Raw genomic sequence first — 17,769 nt, 5'->3', positions numbered from 1 at the left:
ACGGGTCAGAGCTCTGCAGCTGAACAAAAGCTTCTTGATGAGTAGCGTACTTTTGTGTATGGTAATAGTATTTTAAATTTGCATCATTATGAATCTTAGCATGTTTGCAGTGGGTTTAGTTCCATGTTTTTTGTGGTGACCTTCCAACACAAATTCATGACACTGATAATATGTGTTTCCAGTGCATTACTACTAATACTAGTATGCTTCACCCCAGTTGAGACTGACTGCTTTATCACAGTACCCTTTTTAGACCATCTCTCTTAAATAATGAAACTTCTTCCAGGCATGCTACTAAGATGTATACAGTGTGTCTGATAAAATACATGTAATACACATGTATAGACAATATAATACTCATTAATGGAGAAGGAGACTGACCTTTCATACTCAGGTAATTGCATTTTAATGTGTACCTCACATAACAACACATTTCATCTGGTAGACTTGGCAGCTAGAACATGTCAAAATATGACAGTTGATCGACTAGACATTACCTTCAAGTCACTCCCTCTTTTTCTACAAAGAAGCAATAGCAATATGAAAGATATGCTGGGTATGATCTACACCAAAGAAATACAACACCCCCAATCTACTTAATGTCTACAAACTTCCACTAACTTTGTCCTCTTGCCAACATACAGCAGTACCATTGTATGAAATCTTAAAGTCAAAGTTGAATGAAAGTATGTACATTTTATGTGTAGAATATTCTGTATACATTGTGTATTAACATATCTGTATATATACCAAGTCATCACCAAAATTTTTGAAGTTGCCTACATTGGAGTGATCATTATTGTAGCTTGTTGAACTACAGTAAGTCAGCTGTTGTACATGTACGTTTGTAGCTAAATGAGCCACAGAGATGTACAAGATAACAAAGTTTTACAAGACATTTTAAGACACTTTTTACTGCATTGCACAGAAGGCTCTAGACATTTACTAGTAAAGCAGCAACACTAGACACCCCTCACACATGTCATGTTGTTCTATTCTACCTTATCACAGTATATTTACAAAGTGTGATTGCCAGACTAATAACAATATTTTCTTGTTTAATTCATACAAAACAGTACTTTCATGTCAAATTGAAAATGACTACACAAATGAAAAGAAAATGTAACAGATATGAGGGGAAAAAATTGTAAAATGCCTTTTAGAGTTACCTGAAAACATGCCCACCATCGTAATCTATGTGAATGTTAAAAATGTAAATTGTCAACATGCCATCTAGTGTAATACTGTAAAACTATAAAAAAAACTCCATGGCCAATCTAGAGACTATAAAACTATATGACACTATATACAAATGTACAAACAAAAAACTTCCTCTTCCCTTCTATTACAAAAGAAAATATGAAAATTTATGAATTTACTGTATATTTCTTAGCTCAGCTCAAATCATCCTAGATACCAGCCCACCATTGATAACATAAAAAATCTCACATTAGTTTTCCTGCCATGCATGCCACAAGATGGTATGACACTGTGTAAAATGTGGTCAGTCAAACGTTTCCCATACTTCTACTGAAGGTAATGGGAGTTGAATGTATCAAATCATGACGTAGAAGAATGATATGAAAAATATAAAATTGTGACCTCATCTCATTGTATTTCTGAAACATGATTGCATTTACCAAATCGAAAGCACTGGCAGCACTCATAGAAAACAACCATCTACTTAATGAGTGCTTGAAAAATACATAGAATTACAGATTTTTAAGCTGTCCTTGAAGAAACTATATATAGCTTTTTAAGTTGAGCTGTGAAGAACTAACATCTGTTCAAAGCTGGTAATTAGTGATTATGACTGCCATGTATTCATCAGTTTCTGGCAGTGGTCTGCTTATGAAATACAAAAAGATAAATAAAAAAAATAAAAGCTTAAGCCCAAAGGAAGAGGTACCAATATTTGTAAATTACTCTAAATCTGTCTTATGCACTGCTATACTTGCTAATATCTTGAATGTATAGTCAATCCTAAGGTTGTTGTATGTCTAGAGGTCATCTATTGTAAGGGCTTGTACAGGAAAAACAAAATGGGTGCAAAACAGCAGTTTGGCAACAACATTCTACTCACACTTTTATTTTATATGTATCTGTGATTCAAACTGATAAACGAAAAAATATCTTTTTTGTGAAGTATCCCTTAGCAATGAAATTAGGCCCTTTTCTACATTTTAGCTGTCCTTGCCTCATGTATGTCTTATTTTATCTCATGTCGTCTGCTAGACTTCCACTATCTTTCATTACCTATACTGTTTTTCACAAGTAAAGGTTTGCTGCCAATTGTGTTTCAATGGTCAGTATTGTACAAATAAAAGTGATATGCATGTCTGACACATGCCCCAGTTGGCCTAAATGGCAAGGGGGTTTCCCTCTAAATTATCAACATATCACTACAGACTTGTTTTGAGGAATCCTGTGTGATTTTACTGTAGGTCTAACCAAAGGAATGCCAGAACTTACCAATCTTTTACACGAAAAAGTTTCAAAGGATCAAAACAAAGGAATGTGTGCCTGCCCGTGTTCTTGACTAGCAGGTTGCCTCTCCCACATGGTTGCCAAAATCGCTGGAAAGTCTCTTTGTCTCGTCGTCATCATCATCCTCTACATCTTCCCTGTTGTCCTCCTCGTCGGCGGTATCGTTCACAAGCGACTGCGTGTTCTTGTCGAAGGAGTTGAACTCCAGCCGACTTCGGTCGCCCACCTCAAGGTCCCCCACGTCGTTGTCCTCGATCACGTCCCCCAAGTGGAAGCTGTCCTCTGTCCTCCTGTACTTCACTGTCGTGTCGCTCTCCCGATGTTTTCTCCATCTCAGGAAGAAGAACGCGGCCAGCCCAGCCAGAACCAACACCACGACTAGGGGCACCACTATCTGTGCTACTCTGACAATATGGTGTATTGTAGATAGGCAGGGGAGAGTCGTAAGGTCAATCTCGTTTGACGTGTTCCCCTTTAGTTCTGCGGGGGAGGCACATGTGATGGGAAACTGTTGGTTCTCTTTTAGCCAAGTAGCCAGGGGCACGATGTTGCAGTCACAAGCCCAGGGGTTGTTGGACAGCCCCAGCTGTTTTAGTGTGGACTCCAAGGGGGAGAGTAAGTCCTTCGGCAAAGTGGTTAATCTGTTGGACTGCAGGTGTAGCTTGTGTAATGTTTTACAGCTATCGAATGATTTTTCTTCAATATTTTGCACCAGTCCCCCCTGTAGGTAAAGCTCTCTTAATGCATTCAGGTCCTTGAAGGTCCCTTTCCCTATTGACCCAATCTTGTTGTTTGACAAGTCCAGGATTTCCAGCTTGGACAGACCGTCGAATGCATTTTCGCTCACACTTTCCACTTGAGACTCCCTGATAACGAGCTGCGAGAGGTTCTTCATGTTTCTGAAGGCCCCGGCTGGAATGGTGGCGATGTCGTTGTTGGAGAGGTCCAGGGACACCATGCTGCGGAGGCGGGTGAAGGTGTCCGGAAGGATCTCCCTCAGCCCCGCGTCCTGCAGGTGCAGCTCCACCACCTGTGTCAGGTGGCTGAAGTCGCCCTGGGTGATGGAGTGGATGGGGTTTCCCGACAGGGTGAGGTTCTTGACAGAGGTGAACTCCCGGATGGGGGCAAAGGTGCTGAGGCTGCTGTAAGCCAGGTCCAGGACCTCCAGGCTCTTCACATTCATGAACACGTCGGTGGCCACCGATTCCAGCTCCCGCAGCCGGCTCAGCCCCAGTGTCTGCAGGGATGGCAGGTTCTGGAAGGACCGGCTTGCCATCCTGGTGATGGGGTTGCTGCCCAGGTCAATGACCTTCAGCTTCTGCAGGTCCGAGAACGTGCCCGTCTCGATGGCTGTCAGGTTCATGAAGTTCAAGTACACCTCCTCCAGGTTCTGCGCCCCAATGAGGGAGTTGGCGGGAAGTGCCGTGATGTAGTTTCCCGTAAGACGAAGGACCTTCAAGTTCGGAATGATGCTGATTTGGTCAAATGGCACGCCTGTCAGTTTGCAGTACTGCAGTTCTAGAGTAGTGAGTTGGTCCAGGCCTCCAAAGGCATGAAAGTCTAGTTGTAATGCCCCAGAAATCCGCTGGTCACTGATGTAGAGGTTCTGGACCGTCTTCAGAAACTGAAAAGGTCCACGACCAAGCCTAGCTAATCTATTGTGGTCTAGATGGAGGGTGATCAATGAGTTTAGGTCAAAGAAAGCTTGCTCGGGTACTTCTTCCAAGAGGTTTCCCTGCAGTTCCAGAACCTCCAACAGCTCCAGCTTGTTGAATGCATGAAAGTGGACAGCCCCAATGTTGTTGTAACCTAGACGTAGATGGGTAAGGTTGCCATTGCCCGCAAAGCCGTCTTGCTGAAGAGCAGTGATGGAGTTGTCATTCAAGAACAGCTCTTTCAGGTTGATCAGCGGTCGAAGGGCGTCAGATGGCACGCTGTCTAACTTGTTGTTAGAGAGAACGAGGCTTTGTAGCCTTACTGTCCCTGAAAGTGTGAGAAATGTAGGCTATTAGTTAATATTGTAAATAATAATAATGATTACAATAGGTGCTTACTTGAGGCAAATGTCAAGATTCACTTGGCTTTTTCATTTTCCAGTTAAGTGTAGTTTCAATATTACACTGGTTCATGCTTTAAACTGTGCATGTGCAGTATTATGGATAATAATCAAAATTGAAGACTCCTGAGACATCAGCAAAACATGTCTGGCCATGTATTAGCATGGTTTAATATGAAGTAGGTAGCAAATTGTTCTACAGATTGTTTCCTGTGGAAACCAATGCAAGGTCATGCCAAACCTGGGCAATCTTTTTTAACATAGTATTATTACATAGACCAACCACTGGTTGTTGATGTTAGGCTCCCAAAGGAAAACCTTAGCCTGGGTGCCATCCTCCATAGTTTCTGCCCACTCCCTAATGTCGCTGGGCACCACGTTAGGGAGCGGGCAGAAACTACGGAGGATGGCACCCAGGCTAGGAAAACCTGGCAAGTGCCATGATAGACAAGGTGGGCTGGAGGAAGAGAGTCCTGGACTGGGCAAGCCTGATATGATGATGTTCTACAGGTTAAGGGGTAACATATGTACAACAATGATTATCGTAGATGTGGTCGCCCTTCTCTAATTCTGAAGAAGGTGATTGAAGAGGACACTGGTCTAGGGGGTGATTAACTGTCCCGGGTCACGTGAGACAGGAACTAATTGTGGAGACATCGGCATCACCTTGACAAGGATGACCTGAACACAACATGTACATGTACTGTGTTTAAATAAATATTTACCTGTAAAAGTGTTGCTGTCAATGCTGCTGATCTGGTTTGACTTCAGGATGAGCTCCTCCAGTTGTGGCACCTGACTCAGCGACTGGTTCCCCAGGGACGTGATCTTGTTCTGCTGCAGGTCCAGATATGTTGTGTTTGTGGGCAGGCCAGACGGGACTGCCGTCAGGTCTTTCCCTGTACAGTACACGTTGTAGGTGTTTGTCTTGGTCTGGTAACAGTGGCAGCTCCTGGGGCAGTGTGTAGAGGCAGTGGCAGCAAGAGTTGTCCACAACAGGGGGGAGAGCACGAGGAGGAGGAATCTCAGTAAGGCTGCCATCTCGTGACCTTGCAGAGATGGATAGTGATAGCTGGGCTTCAGGTCACCTGTGTACATGTAGTACAGAAAAAAAATTCCATCATAAAAACAATACGACTGCATAAAAGAAGATTGAATGTCTAGACATTATAGAACTGTTACAATATTATAGACTTCTCTATAGTCAATATAAATAAATTTTACTTTCGCTGATCTTCACTGATGTGAAGGGTTGATGTGCATCACCATACTCTGAGTCTAAGGCCTTCTTCATATTAGACACATTGATATTTTATGCCTTTCTAACAAAGAAAAGTGCAAGATCTGATTAGAATGATTATGGATGATGATATGAGTTCAATAGGTATTCTGCCAGGCACTTGTAGTTCTATGTAGTTTCTGTTGTTGACATATAAGATTATAATAATAGTGTGGTAATTTACTACAGGTACAATGCTAGTGTGCTAACTAAAGGTACACATTAAGAGATTAATCCACTATACAAGAGAGTCTATAGTCACTATGTCATTATAAGCCCCCCCTCCCCCCAACCACTGTCAAACTCATGATTTTCTTCTAACAATGTGAGAAATTGCATTTTTAAGGCTTGAAAATCCAAAAGTTCTCCTCAGACCCCCTATATAGCACTGTGGTAATCTCCCCCCAGGTCCGATCATGAACCTGGGCTGACATTGAAAAAAAAAATTGAGCTGGCTCCTCAGCCATGAAACATACTGGTATACATGTAGTCTTATCAACATTTGCCCTCCAGCAGTTTCTCTTGTCTCTGAGGCCCTAACCAGTCTGGCAACTTGCTGTGCACTTTCCCCTTTGACCTTTCCAGTCAATTTCACCTATTCAAGCTGGCAGATAAGGATAAGGACCACATATTCACTGAATTTGAAAGATTTTTAAATACAGCAAGGTACATATAGTACACAGGCACAATCTGTCTGACAGATTGATACCAGTAGCTGAATTTTTGCCTTGTATATAAATGCATCACTCAGAAATTCAAAAATTGTTTCAAGTTTCTTCTTCCTCAAAATGCCAGCAATCTGTAGGCCTTAAAAATGGTGTCACCTACATGTACAAGTGATATCAAGTGTGTGAGGCACTGAGTGGAAATGAGTGTTGAACTTGTCTTAAACAAATTGAATACAAGTACATCTTGCTTCTATAAAGAAAATGGCACAAAAAACTTTCAATGGTATTCACTTAAGTTTCCCAGACATTGTAACGATGTAACACTGGTATGAACATTCAATCATGACATGAATATACATTTCCCTTTTAAATCAAGTCTTAGTGGTAACTGGACAACTTAAGCCTTCCCAAAGCTGAATGCAGGAAATTGTGTTAAAGCAGCTTGAAGTTAGTGATTTAATAATGCAGATTTCAACTGAAAGAGTTCAGAAATGCATATCACAGCAAATCTATGGGTTTTTGGTCTCTATTATGCATGCTGTTGGGGGAACCTGAGTCAAACAGAATGCACGTCCTTCATTGAATTCTGTTTCAAAAGCCAAAAAGGCACCCATATTTACACAGTATTAGACAGTTGTTAGTCAATCAAACACACAATGGACTTACAATGTGAACAAGGCAATTCAATCTACCAGCCTTACAAAAATTGTGTCAATGGGGTACTAGGGACATGTCGCTACTGTAAGATACCGGGACTATATATAGGGAGAAACTGTCATGTACCAAGGAACCAAATAAGCATCTATCCCTCTCTTACAGGTAGTCTAGGCAAAATGGTGGTCCTACCTTTGTCATACCCCAGGCACACCTTCCTTCTAACACCCCCAATGGTATAATCCTGTCATGTGATGTGGATCATGTTACCAGTTCAGCCTGTGTTATGGTGGAAAATCCCATTCAATAATGGGAGGCGGAAAATTCCATTTTCTACCTGTGTTCTTGCCTAGACAATATTCCCTACATAATGTCCTGAAATCAAATCTAAATATACTATGAATTTCCACTGTAAAATTCTTATTGGTATACCGATATAGCTGTATTAAAAACAGCTATCATAACTGCTAATTCTTGTAATATCTGCTATCATGTAAGTCCTGAATATAGATCTATTTAAACTTTCAACAGCAAAAATGCCACCTAATCCTGTATCCAATGGAGAGTTTGCAGCCAAATGACTATATATTATACTTCATTATGCTGAAGGAAGGGAAACCTCAGATAAAAAAATTAATGCCATATTTGCTCGTTTCCTACCTTAGGGCACAGCTAGCTGAAATCCACCTGGGCTGAACTACATGGTAAAATTTGCTGTTTTGAAAATAAATATACTCACACATCAACTGTTCTAATTTCATTCCATAAATGTGTGACTGCCACGTGATGTCATACGTCGGCACAGACGTAACCATGCCGTCTGTAAGTTTGGCAAGGTCGACCTGTACGTCACGAATCCAACCTAGCCCGACCAACCAACCCACCCACGCCCTGTCTCCATGCAAATGTAGTAAAACTGCCTCCCTGCCTATAAATAATCCTTTTCTGTTTATCGTTAAGTACTGGGACATGTGTTTCCAGATTCAACATTTTGTTATAACCAGCTATGGCTGTAATCCTAACACTCCCTGCTCCAATATAGCTTATGGTGAAATATGATATTGTATTATCTTATCACATCAATGGGAAATGTATTAGTAAGATAAACATGGACTCACCCACCTCACAGTGCTACTGTGTAAGCGGCACCTCCCTCACAATGAGAGACACTTAAAAAATCTAGCCTGGAGCGACTAATCACAAAATTTGGAGTGAGGCAATTAGACAAGCAGTAGAAAATGGCTCATTAGAATGGCCTTCTGTAACACGTGGTGCTGCGATCAATAGTCAGGAGGGGGACGTGACGAGGATTGGGCAATAGGAAGTCTGCCTGGATGATTCAGACTGTGTTCATGGCAAGGATAAGTCAGTATCCTGGTATTAGTCAAACATGCAATGTCGTGTGTTTCCTCTCATAATGTTTCATTGACGCAACAAGAAGTACAATCATTATGACTTCCATATGGTCAATTGCAAACAACATATTAGAAATATAAGATACAGAAGTCTACTTACTAATCAGTAAGGGCTAAAATAAGTAGTGTATATTACAGTCTGGTGAGGCTAAATGTGGGTTTGTTATGTTTTCCAATTACAAATCCGGCCTTTGATGAATATTTTACTCCTTTGTGTAACTATGGGTAGCTCACAAAATTACAGTCACTGTGTTCTTCTCCAGTAAGCAATTTAGGGCTTGGTAAAATTTCACACTCAGAAATCAACAAGCGATGGAAAAATTTAATAAGTAAACGTAACAATGTGCAATATGTTCAAGCAAGGCAGTTGGAAATTTTCCATGTACATCTGGTGATCATGTATAGTGCTAATCACATTAGGGATGCCTGTTCTCCAGCTTTTTGCCCCACATGCGTATTATGTAAATTTATCACATTTGGAGTCAGGTTGCATGTATCTGGCTTCAATTGGACATGCCACCTGCATATCACCCAGCACCCAACATTTGTGGGGAGGGGCAAACAAGAGATAGAAATGTGTACCCTGGAGTAGTCTTCATTCTGGAAAATATTGGAATGTGTTTTTCTCTTTCTCTTAAGACTCCGGACCTCAATGGAAAATTAATCTATTCTATTTTGTGGACACTAAGAAGATAGAATTTCAAATTAAAAGGAGAAAATATGTCACTGGCATTCCAAAATAAAAACATATACAGTTAAGTTCCTAGTGAATTCTTTCATCAGTGACAACTTTGGAAGGATAAGGATACTAACCTTCAAATTTTATTATAAAGATACAGTTAAACAACTGTAAAAATGACATTGTTACGGTTCTTTGAAACATTCATGAGTTTATATTGTGACTGTACACTATTAGCAGTAAACCCAGTTTGACTTGTACCTGTCAAATGGATGTGTTACAGGTGTTTACATTTTGTGTTATCGTGTACAGAATGTTAATTGAGAATTGAGTCCTAAAGGTGTCACACATCAACCAAGCCACAAACCAAGACTCGGCAAAGGATTCTCTGTTTATTGTTTATATTAAGGGTGTGAAGAATGTATTCGAAATGTACTGAAGTTGACTTACCTGTTACCTTGATGTGGGGAGGTGCTTATAACCTTCACTCAGACTGTCAGGTGTACGATTCGTTTCCATGAACCAAGATGTCACTCCTTTATAACTTCCTGCATATGCTTCCGCTTCTAAGAACACAGGATAGTAGGGACTAGGTCCTTAGGGTGTCTCCCATTGTGACTGCATGTCAAGAGAAGAATGTGCTCTGGCAAGGAGCCATGCTCTTACATTCGGGTGACTTCAAGATTTCATATCTCTCTGAACCCTCATGACTTACTTAAGATTCTTTGACCCTGCAGGCAAGTTGTCTTGGTAGACAAAAGGTCAATGAGAGAAGTCAGGTAGCTTCTGTGTCCTGTAGGGAGGGTTTGCAATTGTGTGTAGGCAGGGTGCCAGGCAATGTCAGGTAGCTTGACTACTCAGTACAGATGTGCATCTTAGGGACAAACCATTTTACTCATGTGGGGAGTTTCTCCTTCAATTCAAGTAAAGTCATACCTCAGCGTATACTTTTTTGTGTATCAAGTAGAAATAGACTTAAGATAAGAACAAGCTACACAAGGGATGTTCCTTTACAAAATGAAATATATTGAAAATGTTTGTAGATGTAATGTGTATTCCCCTGGGTATGTGATGGACAGACTTTAAACCACAGTAGCTGTACACCTGAGTGGTTGTGAATGGAGGGAGGGGCACTGTAAACACTGTTGAACCGTACTGAGTATGTGGACACAGTACCGAGGTGCCCATTGGCTGCTGCATGCTGTATGGGTGACAGAGAGGCAGCCTGGCCATACTAACATGTACTTCAGGCAGAACGAGAAATGGCTGCTAGGCTATTCATAATACTTATCTGTCAAGTCTGCTCATTTCTAGCCTAGATGCTAGGTAACAAAGGATGGCCTTTGTAAGTTCAAGGATGTTCTAGTTAAATTGTTGGAAAACGAGAGGCCAAAAGTTTATCATGAGTACAAATATACAGTGCAATCCTACTTAGTTTATACAACATAATAAAGTGCTCAATACTAGCATTGTTCCTGTTACCAGCAGGCTTAAATCCAGGGTGCATAATTATATACTTTTCTACACCCAAAGTTGGAGCTATGCACCGATCCATAATTTTTGAGATATTTTAAGATATTTGTTTAGGGGTACATGTACATAGGTAACAGTATTGTACACTTTTATACAGCATATTCTTTATGTCAGAAAAAGTGCAGGAAAAAAGTAATGTGTGTTCTTACTATCAAGTATAATCAAAATTTTAAGCTTGCAATAGAATTTTGGATTTAAGTTCTGAAGAGAGGCAGTAAGGTTGGTAGTATAGTTATCCTGACATTCTACTTAATGCTATTTTAATGACACAAAATGTTTTCTGTGCAGATTTGCACCTGAATTTTTATTTTAGGTACACTAGCATATCTATTCTCAGAAAGGAATTTTCTGCCACACATATGATCTAACCATGGTGTGTTGTTTCTCCATATGATTGCGCCTGTCTGTGATGTCCTGTCTGACCACATGTCCTGCTGACTGATGCTGGTCACTGGTTCTCCCTGGTGTGTCACCATCATGCCATCAACAGGTATGTCCAATATTCTTGAAGATATATCTTTCCAAGGTTGCTGAGTGCAGCTTTAAAAGTTGCTACCGTTATTCTCAAAATCAATCATATTGTCAATTACTTTTAAGACACCTTTAAGACATCCAATATTCGTTTAGACATCCAATATTCTTTTAGACATTCTATATTATTTAAGACATTTCATAACTTGGCAAGCAGTGTGTAGCTATAACAGTTGCTAGTTAATTACTCTCAAATCAATCATAAAGTTGCCCAATATACTGTGTATCAATGGCCAAATGTGTGCAAGTTTGACTGACTGTAGTTTAGATGAAAAGGTATTAGAATTTTGCAGAGACGTCCTCGCCATTCAAGATGTAATTTCCTTGCAGCTGTCCTCTTCCAAGTCTTCCTCGCTCCTCACAAACTGAACCCTTGTTTGGCTTTGCCAGAGAAGGTTTTTCTGCCTGCGCTTCCACACCAGTACAAAAGCAATTAATCCAAATATCACAAACAGTACAAGTACCACCACACCTGTGATTACATATACGTTGTTGTGAAGGGGGGCTACAAGGGAAGTGCTTCTATGGGGAGGACAGGGGAGGTCTTCTACAGAGGTCTCATCAGACTTAAGCCCAGTCAGTTCAGGGGGATACTGGCAGGTGATCTGGACCTGTCCGCTGTTTGACAGCCAGCGGAGGAGCTCTCGGTTCCAACAGGTGCAGTCCCAGGGGTTGTGTGCCAGGAACAGGTGCTGCAGAGTTGGGGAGCGTGGAACAGCTTGCAGGATGTGCAAACTGTTATTGGTAAGATCCAGCACACGAAGAGCAGGAAGGTTATGAAATGCTCCAGCCTCTACTGTCTGTATCTGATTCCTGCTCAGGTTCAGTGTCTGTAGCTGGTTCAGTCCTGCAAAAGTTTTGTTATTGATGCTGGAAATCATGTTTCCTGACAGGCCAAGTTTCTGAAGGCTGGACAGGCTAGAAAAGGCATCCTCCACTATGGTATCAATCTGTGCGTCGTTCAGTTGTAACACAGTCAGGTTCTTCAAGTTTGGGAACAACTTGTTCCTTATTGGTCCAAGGAGGTTCTTTGAAAGGTCAAGATGCTGCAGTGCTCTTAAAGTGCTAAGAAAACCCACAGATTCAAGTGACAGTTGGGTATTACAGAGAGTAAGACTTTCCAGTCCCCTCAGTGATGTCAGGTGACTTGATGTGATTTCCCTTATAGGGGTATTAGAGAGGTCTATATCTTTAAGGCTTGTTATTCTTGAAAAAGGTGCTAAGGTGGCCATGCTTATTCCTCGCAACTGTAATGTTTCTAAGGAGTTGAGATTGTGGAAAAGATCTGCACTGAATGTAATTTGGCTCAGACCATTTAGAATAAGTTTCTTCAAGGCTGGTAGGTTTTTGAATGTTTGGGGATCCATCCTCTGCATAGGGTTGTTGCTGAGGTTGATGAGTTCCAAGTGTTGGAAGTTGGCAAACGTGGCGCTGTGGAGGTAGTGGACCTGCATGTTGTGAAGATGCAGTTCACGTATGTTCAGGTTTCTTTCAAACATGTTCAGGGGGATGTTGGTGAGTGGGTTGTTATGGAGGTACAAGTTCTGCAGACGGTACAGAGGCAGGAGTGAGACTGTGGGGAAGTAGTCTAACCCGGCATCATGTAGGTCTAAGGTGGTTAGATACCGCAGGTCCTGGAATGCTCCAGAGTTTACTGTAGCAATTTTCTGCTCCCCCAGGTGCAGTTCTCTAAGTGAAGGGACAGGGGAGAAGGCTGCATCTTTGATCTCAGTGATATGATTACCTTCCAGGTGTAGCACCTGTAATTTTGGTGTGCCATGTAATACCTCTTTGGGGACATCTGTAAGGAAGTTGTTTTCCAAAAATAGCATGGTCAGGTTATCAAGACCATAGAAAACATTCTTCTGTGGAAGGGAAATATTGTTGTTGGCAAGATTGAGGACTGCAAGCTTCTGACTGTAGGCAAAAGTGCCGTGTTGGACTATTGAGATGCTGTTTCGATCCATGGCGATCTCTTCCAGCTGTTCTAGTAGATGAACCTTTGGAATTTCTGCCAGTTTGTTGTCTGAAAGAATCAGCTCCTTCAGAGTCAATGCTGGGTCAAACGCTCGTTCTTCAATCCGAGAGATCTTGTTAGAGGCAAGGTTAATTGTTTGGATCTGTGAAAAACATTTTATAAATAACTTACTATGATTACAAAGAGAATGGTATTTAGTGATTCTTGTACATCTGGAGTTTGGGGTCTGGAACTCCTTTTTTTTCATTTTTTACTTTTTATTTTCATTTTCAACCTACAACACTATTTGGGCATGCATTACCTATTAACAGAATAAGACCTTGAAGAAATAATTTACAATTGTCATTGCTACATTCTATTGCATTGTATGTTACTTTATATAACCATTTTAACAATATGAGACAGTGACTATAGCTAGAAATACAGCATATTCTGTATTTACAAAAAGATATACATTGTCAAGTTATTTCATCAATGAACATGTCATTTGGATGATTCAATTTTGTTCATTGTGGGATAGACTAAAAATCGTTCTACAAATACACATGTCGCAAATTTAGACAAATTTACAATCCTTATGTTACCTTGAACAGACCAACAAAAGCATCCCGGTCTATCCTGTCGATAATGTTCCCATGTAGATCCAGATACGTGGTGTCTTGTGGAATGTTGTCAGGCACCCTCTCCAGTCCTCTGTTGTCACAGAACACCTGCAGACTAGCTCTGGCAGGGTAGCAGGTGCATTGTGGAGGGCAGGGGTTGACTGGGGGTGGGTACAGGGTAACTAGCAGGAGGATGATGGGAGTAATTAGCCCAGCAGAAACCATGGTGTGAAAGGAATCTCTTGATATCTTGGTAACAAAGCCTGCGAAGTTGTATGGAAAGAAAATAACAAATAACAGGAAAATGTCACATGCAAGGCTCAATGTACATGAATAAAACCATAATATACTAGTATTACCTGTCAGAATTCTGTCATTGACTACATTTGTTGACATCTCAAATCCAGGTTTATACAATATATACATTGTGATAAAACATTAAAAAATTCCCACATAGATTAGCCTGGTTCCCAATCCTATTTCAGCTATTTGTGGAGAGGACAAAAGAGACTCAGCAGCTAAAATAGGTTTGGGAACCAGGCTATTCTGGAGGTTGGTTTTGTTTGTGTAAAGTTGTACGAATGAAAGGAGGAGCTACATAGAAATATAAAACAAAAAAACCTCTGACAGCACTATTACAATCAGAATTATTGGTGCGAGAAATAGCCACATTTCGAGATATGTTGGTTAAAGTCTTTTTCATTATGTTATATGGTGTGATATAGAAGTAATTGTAAGGCTATTATCGTAAGTGCTGGAGTATTGTATTTAGATACTACTTCACTTCTAATGTAACCAGTTCTCTGATGGGATTTGCTTGCTTATTGCATCACTGATTACTCTACACACCTGGCAATGGTGAAAGTGAAAGATTCAGTTTGTCCCCTTTTTATACTGTACTGTGAATGACATATTAATTTAATTATTGTATCCTTACCTTTGCTTTGAGGTATGGGCCACACAGTCAGATCCTGGTTCAAAGGACAGTTCTAGTACGGGTGACAGAGTGTAAGATCCTGGTAGTGAATGAATGGATTGGTTGAACTTTAATATATTAACAGTCTGTGGAAAAGCACAGCTCGCTTCTTTGTTTCCTCCAACAGGTTGCCAGGCTGTGATTGGCTGTTGCCATGCGGAGATGGCAGCTTATCCTTTCATCCGATTGGCTCATTCTTCAGTATGTGATTTTATCTCTTTGCAGGGATTGATTTTTTTCTGTCCTGTGTATTGAACTGTTTGATAATCCTGTAACTCACTGTTTATAGGTCCCTGTGTGTTGTTCTTGCCTTTGAAAATCTTGCCCAAGCAATGCCTCGTGTTATGGACCCCATTAAATGCTCATATTTATGTAGTTGGGTTCCTTCATATAGCAAGGTTTTGAACTCGTAATTTAATGACAGCTTTTTAGCGTAATGACAGCTGCCTTGAATGTGTCGGCTGTGGCCTCTAGCAGATTACACATGTAATGCAGATGATAACATTCATCACACTAAAGTGCCATCTAGCAGGTATGTTTCATATTGCAGTTTGGCATCTGTATTCAGGTCGAGTAAGGGGTTAGGGTTAGATGTGACAAATAAACAATGCATGCTAACGTATTTCATTTTCTTTGCATATGATATTGCATAGGATCTACATAGCCAAGTATCAAAATACCCAAGCTTTAAAGCTCATGGGCCTATCGATCTATTGCTCCGCCGCTATTCAAAAGAGAACAGCCTGATTCTCCACATCCCATTAATTTGTTTCACAACTCATTTTGTTAATGCACAGGAGCTACTGCTATTGTCTTTCAATAGCATGGTAAATATATCACCAATGAAGCATATGCTGACTGCAAATAAGGACTGATTTGAACAGTGCAGGGGTTGAGGCACTACCACAGATGTGCTTGTATAGAAGATTTAAGATTGCAATTTTGAATGGCTTAAAATAGCTGGATACGAATAAGACAAAAATGGAAAACCTGAAGAGCATGCAATGCCAAAGGCAACTTAAAGTTTGCATAAGAATTTTCCATTTAGCGATACATCAGCTCATATCATATTATTCTTTTGTCTGCTCTGTTTGTTTTTTTCCACAAATCACAAGGTAAACTGAGGAATTACTGGTATGAAATTGATTTGTCCTCAATGAATCTTTTCTGTAGGGAGATGTATCCACATTTACACAAACTTGTATAAAAACACCCCCTCAGTGTGCATTGTTTTTCCATCTATCAATCTGTCCTGCACAGTGGTGTATGTGATGATTGTTCTGATAGCAGTGGAAGATGAATGGATCTAGAATGCTGCCTTTATTACTTGGTCGTATCCTGCAAACCACATGTTTTATTGCCAGTCTGCATTTTTGTAAGGGCTTGTGGGTAGCAGTCCCCACAGCCAACCTGAACCCTGTGACCTGATGACTCTGATTATGCAAAGTGCAAAAGGAAATACCAGTCAGGACCATAAATATGACTTCCAGCATTTATCAGTACCGGTATATGGCAACCATAATCTAAGATTTGGCCATGCAGGTTAAATTAATAATGTAAATGAATTTGTTGAAAGGTTTGTATAGTTAATTCTCAGTTCACAACCACCTGTTACAAGTCAATAATCTTTTAATAGCAACACAAACTGTATTAGATACAGAAAATTGCTGCTTTTGAATAGGGTTCCATAAATCTAGTCATTGATCTGTACTTGCCCAGAAGGCAGACTGTTTCAGAGGGTATACTTTATCATATGCCTTGGTACATTTAGATCATCTTGTATCTCTGTGTATGATGTTGTGTGTTCCTGATATGGTGAAATGAAAGCAGTGCGTTTAACCAAGAAGGTTCTGATCAAACCTCCTCTATTTAACATTCATGGCATCATGATGAGATACATTGTACATGCATGGGAGATCCAAGTAGATTCTCTCTCTGGTAAAGGTCAGGTAAGGCCACTGACCATCAGGCCTGCTGGAGGCACTGGGGAGAGACTCTGATCTGTGCTCTTCTGAATATGTGATGCTGAATTTCTTTGAGATTTCTGTACACTGAACTTCCTTCAGGTTAACCACTTTATGTAGATACTGAGTGCTCCATGATGTTTCATCCTCAGAAGTAACCCTTATACCAGGTTTATAGCTACTTCTGAATATGGAAGTGCTGGTCCAAAGCTACTAGACTAAGTGTGCCCTTAGAAGTAGTTTACTGGTATACTGAGCACTGAAAGAGCACACAGTCATTCCATCCAAGATGGAACTTCAGTTATCAGATCTCCTCTAGGCTGAAGCATATGATCTCTGGAAAAGTACTCTCCTCCGATAGCATCGGAGTCTGCCCTCCCTTGCCTTTCTCCCCTGTTGCTGCATTCGTCCTGCAGGGTCATTTGTCATCCTCCTACATTAAGGAGAGTGCAGCATTTGAGGGCCACTGCAGGGTATAGTTGAACTTCACACACATACAGTCAAACTGCCCGCTGAAGGCCACTCAGGGTGTTGACAAAGTCTGGTCTAACAGGTGGTCACTATAGACAGGATTGTGTCAATTAAAAATTTCACATTTTTACATTGATAGACGTCTGTCCAAGCCAGTGTCTTTCTGGCCAGTTTCTTTTTTTACTCCTGGTAGTCTAACAGTTTCATCAATATTCCTGAAGAGATATCATCAGCATGTGTTACACAGTTTCAGGGCATATTCTTGTCTTCTATCTTAATTGATCAACAATATGACTCCCGTTATGTATGGTTTTACAGGCACTTGTCACTTATCCCTTGGAGCTCTTAGATTGTAGAACAGTAATTTATGCCAGCTGGTGATTAAAAAATCAATACAGCCAGGAAGTCTTTGGTACAGACTAATTACTAGGCTAAAGCCTATTAGTAAGGTGTTTTCCTGGTGGAAAATGCCCCTG

The 17,769-nt window shown here is 40.7% G+C and overlaps 3 protein-coding genes across 9 annotated transcripts in view; 1 reads left to right on the top strand and 2 right to left on the bottom strand.

The window, feature by feature from the left end:
- LOC109471892 (probable E3 ubiquitin-protein ligase HERC1) overlaps nt 1-17,769 on the top strand; it is a 128,820-nt gene that overhangs the window by 42,400 nt on the left and 68,651 nt on the right.
- On the bottom strand, nt 347-10,105 carry LOC109471906 (insulin-like growth factor-binding protein complex acid labile subunit). Of its 7 annotated transcripts, none has more exons than XM_019771356.1 (3): nt 6,299-6,580; nt 5,269-5,631; nt 347-4,470 (listed from the first exon to the last, which is right to left on the bottom strand). In XM_019771356.1, exons 1-3 carry the CDS (start codon nt 6,306-6,308, stop codon nt 2,540-2,542), a joined length of 2,304 nt encoding a protein of 767 aa, XP_019626915.1. In that variant the 5' UTR covers nt 6,309-6,580; the 3' UTR covers nt 347-2,539. The 7 variants fall into 7 exon arrangements, with proteins under 7 accessions (XP_019626915.1, XP_019626916.1, XP_019626921.1 ...); XM_019771357.1 differs by lacking the exon at nt 6,299-6,580 and adding an exon at nt 9,689-10,105 and having other exon boundaries at nt 348-4,470; XM_019771362.1 differs by lacking the exon at nt 6,299-6,580 and adding an exon at nt 8,263-8,889 and having other exon boundaries at nt 348-4,470.
- Nucleotides 11,374-15,074, bottom strand: LOC109471912 (insulin-like growth factor-binding protein complex acid labile subunit). The gene is made up of 3 exons (XM_019771392.1): nt 14,820-15,074; nt 13,865-14,145; nt 11,374-13,422 (listed from the first exon to the last, which is right to left on the bottom strand). The coding sequence occupies exons 2-3, from the start codon at nt 14,105-14,107 to the stop codon at nt 11,611-11,613; spliced, it is 2,055 nt and encodes a 684-aa protein (XP_019626951.1). The 5' UTR covers nt 14,108-14,145; nt 14,820-15,074; the 3' UTR covers nt 11,374-11,610.

The sequence above is a fragment of the Branchiostoma belcheri genome, unplaced genomic scaffold (genome assembly GCF_001625305.1).
Source record: "Branchiostoma belcheri isolate BF01 breed outbred unplaced genomic scaffold, Haploidv18h27 scaffold26, whole genome shotgun sequence".
Taxonomy (NCBI): domain Eukaryota; kingdom Metazoa; phylum Chordata; class Leptocardii; order Amphioxiformes; family Branchiostomatidae; genus Branchiostoma; species Branchiostoma belcheri.
Note: the sequence above shows the minus strand (reverse complement) of the source record. Positions and strands in the feature narration are given on the sequence as shown.

Coding starts and splice junctions, on each gene's coding strand:
- LOC109471906 (XM_019771356.1), bottom strand. Junction 4,471..5,268: donor TGACAGCAACACTTTTACAG/GTAAATATTTAT, acceptor TCACACTTTCAG/GGACAGTAAGGCTACAAAGC.
- LOC109471912 (XM_019771392.1), bottom strand. CDS start 14,107: ATGGTTTCTGCTGGGCTAATTACTCCCATCATCCTCCTGCTAGTTACC. Junction 13,423..13,864: donor CTTTTGTTGGTCTGTTCAAG/GTAACATAAGGA, acceptor TGTTTTTCACAG/ATCCAAACAATTAACCTTGC.